This window comes from Conger conger, chromosome 4 (genome assembly GCF_963514075.1).
Source record: "Conger conger chromosome 4, fConCon1.1, whole genome shotgun sequence".
Lineage (NCBI taxonomy): Eukaryota > Metazoa > Chordata > Actinopteri > Anguilliformes > Congridae > Conger > Conger conger.
In genome coordinates, this window is record NC_083763.1 from 69,970,470 (window position 1) to 69,980,401 (window position 9,932).

Below are 9,932 nucleotides of genomic sequence, written 5' to 3' on the forward strand. Positions count from 1 at the left end.
GCTTACCGATGGATTCTCCTGGGATCGTGTGGAATTTCAGGACAAATTCGCAGGACTGCGGAAGTCGGGGGCCCTGAGCCCCCGTGTGCGTACCCTGCAGTCTATCCTCTGTACTGCGCCCAAAATGAACCCCCGCAGACAAGGGGGCGCCATGGAGGCCAGAGACCGCGGACCCCGCTGCCCCACTGTGCCGAGATTTATTCAGCCCGTTTCAACCACCCTGCTTCTAAAAAGTTGTAGTAAGGTTTCCTGTTCCAATTTCACCACTTACGCCTGAGGCTTTAGATCCCCCCCCCCCCCCCCTTAACCTGCCCCAGGGCATCTCCCCTAACCTGCCCCACTCTAAGCACTGAACACTGGGGTGAGGAGGGGGTGGGCGCGCTGGTCACTCACTCTGACAGCCAATGGTGTCCCTGAGACAGGGTCACGTGGTCTCTCAGCAGCAGCCCTGATTGGATGCTGTAGTGGGGCTGAACCTTAGGATGGATCTGACGTGCTGTTCTGACATTGAGGGACCTGAACAGCCCGCCCCCACAGGGGCTGTCTGCCGGTATGGAGCCCAACATCAAACACGCTCTGCCTCCTATGGGCTCCTCAGCCCGTTAATAAATAAAGCCGCACATCAAACGCTGTCTGCTGGCCCCAGCTCCCCCGCAGAACACACCATTCACCTTCCCTGAGGAGTTCTTTTTTGGGGGTTCAGGTCTGTTGTTAGCCTAATTTTATTTTGTATTCCCTCTACAAAGCACCTTTGAGATACTTCTCTGCACAACACAAATAAGGTTGGAGTTGGAGGCATGTGGCTCTCAGTCATGTACAATACAACTGTGCTTCCCCCAACCTCCTGCACCACAGGCCCACTAAACTAACAAGTAACATTGTGTGACTCCACCCCTTAGTAATAATATCGTCTAGCACATGTTCAGGTATGGACTTAATTGTACTCATCTATTTCTTTACATGAAGTTAAATGATACAACCTGTAACTGCACATATGTGTTTTAAGATATTCACATTAGTCACTGCACTGATTATCTAACGAAAACACACAATACAACTTCCATAATAATTCTGGGAAGCACCACTAGTGGGATCCAGCCTGAACCTGAGGTCACAGAGTACAACCAGGCAGTGGAACCCTCTCCCCTGTGAGGTCACAGAGAACAACCACACAGTGGAACCCTCTCCCCTGTGAGGTCACAGAGAACAACCACACAGTGGAACCCTCTCCCATGTGAGGTCACAGAGAACAACCACATAGTGGAACCCTCTCCCCTGTGAGGTCACAGAGAACAACCACACAGTGGAACCCTCTCCCCCGTGAGGTCACAGAGAAGAACCACACAGTGGAACCCTCTCCCCTGTGAGGTCATTGAGTAGAGTCGACTGTAACTGTGTGGAATGCATGAAACATGTGTGTGCTGAGCTCTCATACCGCTGCATGCTAAAATAAATCTACATCAGTTCAGCATAAATGCCTCACTCAAGAGTTCCACTGCTGGTGTCCAGGATTCAAACCCAGGGCTACGAGGCTGGCTCCGAACCCCCTAGACCACACTGCTAGGGGTCTTGCAAAGCAGCAGGGTTTCACCACAGTCGGGGGCCAAGCTAACCTTCCCACCCCCCCACCCTGCTCCTGGGGGTCTGTGATCATAAACAGGGGCCTCTTTTGAGAAGCCAGCCAGGTGAGAACAGTAGCCAGCAAGGGGGTGTCATCTGCAAGAAGACAAACTGTTCTGATGACATCATTTATGGCTAAAAGGGAAAAAAACCAGGGACATGAACTGACCAGCAGATTAACAAAGTTCATCACATTGTTGAGTCAGTAGCCTAGCTACACCCACCCTCAGTCTTGAGAGATTAACTACAGCTCCATCTAAAAGTCACCGGTCAAACAGAAGTCTGCTCTGTAGTCTTGGAGAACTGTACTGCTCGAAGAACTCCTTTCAAAGAGCGTCTAACGGCAGGAGGGCTGATCTAGGATCAGTTTTGCCGGTATAGTTCACGGATGAGGACAGTGTAGAGTAGAGGCAATTCTCCCCTTAATGACCAGGCACAACAAGGTATATCCAAGAAGAAATAGGATTTGTACTGCGGAATGAGTTCAGCACTTACGCACAAGATGGTGGACAAGCCTGAAGTGAGGGGCTCAACCTTTTACAAGCAAAAAGTACCCTACTAATAAAACATCAGTACACATCAGTACAGTACATCTGCTGCGCAACGCTGGGACAGGAGATCAGCAGGGGCGCTGAAGCAGGCTGGTCGTGTGTTTTTTGGATGGGCACGCGATGCCCTGGGGAACACAGAGCGGGCAGTGTGTGGGGGGGGGGGGGGGGGTCAGGGGTGCCAGGACACAGCAGCTGCCCTTCCTGGCACAATAAAGCCCACAGTGTCAGACGCTCAGGCAGAGCTCCTTCTCTCTCTCTCTCTCTCTCTCTCTCTCTCTCTCTTCCCCTCTCCTCTCTCTCCTCCCTCCCTCCACAACTCCCGGAACTGGAGCGCATTCCTCGCATTCCTCCAGAGAGCCCAGCCCAGAGCGAGCGGCTAACAGCGTTAGCCTGGGGCACGCAGCGCTCACACCGCCGGTCCAGCCACACGCCGCCCCCCGGGCTGCCGTTATTCCACCGAGGAGCACACTGAATGCATCCCAATTATGAGACGGTAGTGCTCCTGAATTATTTTTGTCCCGTTAGCACGAGGGCGCGTCAATTCTCTGCAGCGAAAGCTCCTAAAACGGGAGCTCTGTCGAGCCCTGACGTGACCAGCAGCGTTGTGAGATTATATGAGACCACCATTAGAGCGATAAGCGCTTTTCCGAGACCACCGTTACACTCATACGACTCCCACTGACCTTACTCTCACATGAAATTGCCCTGTTGTTGAAGCCCAGCCAATCCTGAGCTCAGCTACATATAACTGATTCAGAGGGCAAAACACCGTGGTGACGTCACGTGACTTCAACACTTCTGAATACATTTACTTCATTTTAGGGACTACTTCTGGGAAAACCAAATACCCCTTCCCCTTCCCTGTGCAAGGTGACCATCACCTCCTACAAACCTTGTGAATGTGTGTGTGTGTGTGTGTGTGTGTGTGTGTGTGTGTGTGTGTGTGTACAGCTGTATGCCTAAGTTGGAGTGTATATGACTGGGTATATTTGCAAGGAGTGCATGTGTGTGAGTGTAGCTATATACTTAAAATAAAAATATAAGCGCCATTTAGTTACTGACGGACCACATGCGACACCACAACCTTCCCAGCCATCCTGACCGCCGCCTGATTGATCAATTCGTCCTCACTGAGTGCACAATAAAAAAGGCTTTAAAAGCCTGTCTCTCACCTACTGAACCACCAGAGATGAAACATAAATACAGCGAAAGGAAAAGGATAGATAAATCCCCAGGAAGCTTTAAATTAAAAGGCAAAACCATTTTTTTTTATTAAAACAAACAAAAAAAAACATGCATTCATTCACACGCGCTGAAGACCACATTTAAGAGCGGTGTCATTTCAATTATGGAAATAATATAGCTCGAATCTTATGATGATAGCAACACACCTCACCTAAAGTTACGGGACTGTAAACAAATAACCCATTTAGAGTTGTGCGGTAGACAAACCCCCAGAGAGATTTTTAGACACCCAGAGCAATGTCACAATGACAAACAAGCCTCTTAGCCTTAGCTGTCGATTCTGGCTGCTGTTTTAATGCCAAAACGACAACATGATGCATCATAATCCTTCAGGACTGTCTGAGTGTGCAACAAAGGGCCCCTCTCAAACAGAACTGGGCCAAACACGTCATTGTTTTGGATTCAAATACTTACTGAGCCTTTCTGGTGTATAGGAACCTATGAAATGCCCTCAAAAGGTATGAACCCCACCTTCTTATCCTCTTGGTTGGCTCAATTGCACCAGGCAAGATCAAATCAAGAACGGAAAAGTGTTTGAATCCAAAACAATTATGTATTTGACCCAGGACCGCTCTCAAATATCACTGCAACAAACCAGTTTTATGTCATTCGCCGGATGAACTGCTAAACGGTTCTCCCCTGCCTGTGAGCGTAGCCATGAATACCAAACACTCCGGTTTCCGGAAACTTCCGTCTGTTCTGTGATCGTGGGTTGGGTTACAGCCACTCTGCGTGCAGCTAGAGGCCGCATGTTTGATTGGTCCGTTTACCCTCCCGGCCCCAAACTCTCGCTAAACAACGACTTCAGCTCGCTGTCAGACCCCTGAAAAATTAGTGCGCCGTGTCGCAAGCCTGTTGTGCCAACCCGCAAATTTTCCTGTCTTAAAAAAAAAAAAAAAGAAAAAAAAAAAAGAGAGAGAAAAAAAACAAAACCGCAACTTTTCTTTTGCTGAATGGCGGAGAGCCCTTCCTGGGAGCGCTGGGGTGTGAAAAGCGGCTTGGCACGCGGTCAGAGACAGTGGAGAGAGTCTGAATGCCGTGGACCCAGCCCCAGAGCAGCCACTAAATTAAAGGAATTCACTGAACTGCACAAAGCCTTTCACAGCCCCCGGAGCATTCAGGCCCCTTTCTTTCCCATGATAACGGGCGAAAAGCCGGAAAAGGGCCGGGGTCCAAGCGGCACGGCCGGACGCGCCTGGATCAGGGGCTGTGTCACGAGCGCTCGAGAGCGGGGAGGGCGGGCCCTTGTTTACAGTCGGCTTTTTTTTTGTTTTTTGACATTTAAATGGCTGCTCTTCACCCAGGCGCGGTTGTGCTCCACCCCGCCCCCTCCCCGCACCCCCCTGCCAGTGAACAGGGGAGAGGTGTGACACCGGAGAGGCGTAAATGCGGAGCGTTCGCGGCTCGGGCTAGCGGTTAGCGGGTAGAGCCCATTGACTTTCCCCTGAAAAGCACTTAGCCTCCTGCGAGAGCGCACTCAGGTATGATTGACACCTCACAGGGTCATAGGTCACCGGACTACAGAGCGCATTTAGGTATGATTGACACAGCTCATTTGGGGGGGGGACGATGAGGATGAAGTCAATGTGTGTGTGTGTGAGAGAGAGAGAGAGAGAGAGAGAGAGAGAGAGAGAGAGAGAGAGAGAGAGAGAGAGAGAGAGAGAGAGAGAGAGAGAGAGAGAGAGAGATACTAATGAATGAATCGGGTCTTGGGGGTGTGCTGATTTTGCCATTTTGGCGCTCGTGCGGACACGTGCGGTGATCTCCCAGCATGCTCTGCTCCTGTCTCGCACACGCCCGTCAGCGCGACACGCTGAGATTAGCCCTGTGTGAGGAGATCAGGACCTGCACACAGCAGTCTGATAAACGCCTGCATCTGTCCCGTTTGATTCAGCAGCAACGAGCCAGGAGGTTCAACACACGCCCCTTCCCCCGCAAACAGAAAACAACACCTTCGGTTTATAAAGTGTCAAAATTAATAAAGCGTCAAAATTAATCTGATTTTTATATTTCACCATCAAATATATCTGATTCAAAATTCAACATGACTTAGTTCAGCATCTGAAAGCGTGGTTATTAACATAAAAAGTAAATTAATTCATCAATATTAATGAAGACTAATAGCCTGGCATAAAATATTTCATTCACGCTAATTTTCCTGTCCAAAGTGTGGAAGAACGCATGTCTTTGCAGTGCATCAGCGTTAACAGAAAATGACCTTTACTGTCATACAGTGCTTGGGGGATGGGTTGCAGTTGAGCTATTCCTTTTTGAGAGCCAAAAAATATTTGAATATCAAATTAAACGACACATCACATGCCTTCAGATGAATCTGCGAGTAATTCCAACGGTCTTATTCATAAACTCATGACTGACTAAGGCAGAGAGAGAGAGAGAGAGAGAGAGAGAGGGAGGGAGGAGAGAGAGAGAGAGGAGAGAGAGAGGAGAGAGAGAGGAGAGAGAGAGGAGAGAGAGAGGAGAGAGAGGGAGAGAGAGAGGGAGGAGAGAGAGAGGGAGAGAGAGAGTTGCACAGATTCCACAGATTTTCATACAGCACGATGGCTGGTTTCCACACACATTGTAGAAACTGTGAGGTGGTTTACAGAAGTGTTCCCCTTCTCAGACCCTCATAGGAGAACAGGAGACTGTATTGATGGTAGGTTTGATAAAGAGACGATTGCCCCGTTCTGCTGCCCCGACAGAATGCTCTCAGAAGGGTTAAATCTTGAATAGCATTAGTTCACCCGTAAGCCCGATTCATACTTCTGCGCTGAATCTACGCAGATGCTACGACGCGTAGTTACATTTCTGGGGAGGTGCACGTCAGGCTACACCATAGCCTCTGCTTAGATTTGACGCGGAAGTATAAATCAGGCTTTAGGGTTTTCCATTTACAGTGTGATCATGTTTGGTGTCATGGGAAACAGGTTGGTGTCACTGATGATGTGGTATAGCAGGTGCTAAGCCACTGCATGCCTAGCGGATCTAAGGTCCTAACACACGCACAGAACCCAGGATATCTGCACACCATAGTCACTCACCTATACACTTGCCACCTGTTACAAGACCCACAACTGTACCCCTGCAGGCTAGACAAGCCAGAGACCAGGATAGATACTGCTCCATATAGAGCCACCCAACTGACGGAAAAGAGGCTACAGTCTCTCATTTGCAGGGAGTCTCCTTCTGTGTATCAGTTATTAGAACAGAGGAAAGGTTAAAGCATTATTTTGGAGACAGATAAACAAGAAAACATCCTGTTCCAGTAGCCTACACACGTTCATTCTCCACTCCGATACTTCCGCGTCAGATTAGATTCTTACGATACAGACCCAGTAAGCATAAAAAAGGGGAATTCAGAGTGATATGCCTGTCTGACCAGTTCAGAGGGCTAAGTAGGCCACCAAATTTGCTGAGAAAATCACACAACTGCTCAGAGATGGGACACATACAATGGCCTACAAAACCAAAAACCAAAAACCAAAAACCAAAAACCTTCAACTTCACCCGCGACTGCAGCCTGTCTCTGGTGTCACAAGGCAATAATGTTTATAATATGTTTATAATGTCTATAATATCCTTATTATGTGTGTAATATGCAGACATGAAGTCTACCCTGCACTTGTATACGACTACTGCAAAACAAAGATATATCAAAATATGAAGTAGCCTACAATACGGTTTGAATGAATAGAGGACTTGAGTTACTTGTTCTGAGTAAAGAGGAGGAAGTATCGCCAGAACACACCCTAAAACATTCGCCCCCAGTACTGTGTTTACACACAGACACACACATACGCACAAACAATGATGGCTAAACATTCCCAGATTGTTCTCTACGCAGCCAGCGAAGCGCACCTGTTCCCTCCAGATGTATCTGCTATTCAGGGCACTGGGGAACGGAGGACAGCGCGATGCATTGTCTCCGCGCACAATTAAATGATCTTTTGTTAATGAAAGTCAAAGCAGCAACACAATGAGCGCGTACATTCTCACAGACCGTAGCCCTTTGTTATAACGCCGGACGCAGCCGAGCTCCGACTACTCTCAAAACAAGTCGACACTTCTAGTGCTGGGCAATTGAATGACCAATTACTCGGTATTAGTAATTCCACATATCAAACCAGCCGAATACAGCAATCCCGCTCTGATTTCCCCCCCATAACCACCATTAACTTTGCCCCAGTTATTTTAACAGGCCTACCAATAGTTTACTCTGTTGCAGCAAACCAACATAAGAATTAGAATGTGTCTGTTACCTGCAAAGAAACGGATCAAGCAGCCAATTTCGGTGTCCATGCCTTCGTCTTGCACCCTCCAAGGGTCTTTAAATCCCAGTTTGTAGAGGTAGTCATTTTGAATTTGGAGGGGCGTTTCGTCTTGACCCAACCTCCGCGCAGCTTCTCCGTGCATTTGCACATAAAGAGTCGGGGTGAAATCACCGCGGTCGGTCTGCAAAGGACCAGGGTACGCCGGGTCATGCTTGACAGCTGCATTGCCTGTCAAAGGCCTGGTGAGAGAGTTACTGGCGCGGCTACAGGGCAGCTTCCCGGCGTTGAGTCGTTCGTGGCCGCTGCTGGCTCTGCCGTTGGTTCCATCCTCCACACAGTTTGACAGTTCGCCCCCACAAAGCCTGCTGTTGACTGCGTTGTTGTTATTAGCCGTGGAAGCGCTGTCTGCGGAATGCCTCTCCAACGGCTGGGCGACGGAGTCGATGACCAAGCTTGATGAAGTACAGTCCAGCTCCAGTTCGTCGGATGAGCTCCCAAACGGGTCGAGGCCCTCCATGGCACTGTCAACCGCCGGGCTCAGGATAGAAGCATCCGTCCCCAAGGTCATGCCGTCGCTCAGGGAGTCCCGGTGGCCACCAAGTTGGGGCCCGGAGCTCAGGTCATCGAAAGTGCTGCTGTCTATATCTGAGCCGGAGTTAAGCCCACAGCTGTCCGCCCCGTTGTGCCTTGAGTCTACATCATCGTCTCCCAGAGAACTAGCTTCGTGATTTAAGAGTACAGTAATGCCCGACGACTTGCCCGTGGTTAGGCCGTCCAAAAGTGAATTGGCCGCGAATCCATGTATATCCTGTTGCTGCCGCCTTTGGTTGTCATCCGGCAGCAGTAGTAACCTCACTCTGTCACCTGGCTGGGTCGACAGCTCGTCTCCGCACTCCGGTGGTTTCAGGGAATCTAAACCGTGAGACTTAACGCCGCCGTTCTCGTTTAGCCTGTGGTGGGCATCACCGAAGCCGTATCTCCCGCTGCAATTGCCGTTGAAGTCAGTCGCAGGGCCCCCTTTACCAACCACTCTCACCACTGACCCTCCTTTGCTCCCAAGTTGGCCGAGTCGGTGCGCAATTTCTCCAGCGGTCGTCTCCAACGTACATAACACGGGCCTAAGGTAGGGGGGCATGGCCCTGTCATGCACGTGTATGCACCCCCGCTGTAGATCGGCCCGCACCCACTCCCTGTCCGAGGGCTGTAGCTGCATCATCTGCCGCTGTCTCAGTAGCACCTTTCTATCCAGGCTCCTGGTGCCGAGGGACGAGGACGAAGCGGCGGTGTGCATCTTGCCGCCCGATGAGGCGGCCGACGAGGTCGCAGAAGTTGTGGCTGCGGCTGAGAAATTCCTCTTCAGTCGCCGCCTTCTCAGCAGCAGCGAGTTGATGTTGCTGCTGCCGGATGAATTGCCGGCATTCCTGGATGTTTTCGCTGTGAAATTATTCGCGGCGGTCGTTTCAGAAACGCCAGCAGCTTGGATTTGGTGATTTCCATTGCTTATCGCAACATGAAAAGGGACAGCTAGCCCCTCGCTCTCCGGTTTTGCCTCCCCGCCTCCGCCATCATAACCGTCCACTGCCGCTCTGTTCCCAGCGGTGGACAATCCACCGTTGGGCTTCATAAACTTAATGGCACTTATTTTGCCCGTTTCCGAGTCGTTTGTCCCCGTCCCGACCGTCGTCTTCAATGAATCATCCTCTGCCAACCTGTTTCCCCCTAACACCACAGACCGCGCACCTTCCATCCTCCGCAAGTGGAAAAATATTGTAGCTACGTAGCGAATTCTACTTTATAAAATAAATACAAATGAAACTAAAACGAAGAACGCCAGACACTCACGTAGCTGGTTAACTTCGTACAGTTACATTCTTCTAGCATATACGGCTAGCTGGCTAGCTAGCAAAGCGGTCCAGTTGTTTCCTTCCTCGCACCAGCGGTCAGCGCCACACCGTTGCCATCGGTATCGCCATAATGGAGACTAATGTTATCTGCAAGGAGAAACTCTAGCTAAGTGAAAAGCGGGAGGGACTGTCTGAGAGAGGGAGGAGACGCGACCGTGTCTCATTTGTTATGAAATTGCATGCAGGAATATGTAATGAACGTCGGCCGACATTCTACGTCGGCTGGATTGGTTCCATATTCATGAAGTGACGCAGAGGGGTGGTTGCTAACTGGTAAATAGCATTCTGGGAAACGTATTGTTTCCTGTCAATGCTCATGTTACTGTGCCTGTAACTATGTG

The 9,932-nt window shown here is 49.9% G+C and overlaps 1 protein-coding gene across 1 annotated transcript in view; it reads right to left on the minus strand.

Annotated features, from left to right (window-relative positions):
- LOC133127291 (PH domain leucine-rich repeat protein phosphatase 1-like) overlaps nucleotides 1–9,722 on the minus strand; it is a 72,427-nt gene extending 62,705 nt beyond the window's left edge. The window contains exon 1 of the mRNA XM_061240063.1: nucleotides 7,676–9,722. Within this exon, the coding sequence (XP_061096047.1) occupies nucleotides 7,676–9,434 (1,759 nt within the window). The 5' untranslated portion in view covers nucleotides 9,435–9,722. The remainder of the gene's footprint in view (nucleotides 1–7,675) is intronic.
- Nucleotides 9,723–9,932: the final 210 nt, after the last annotated feature.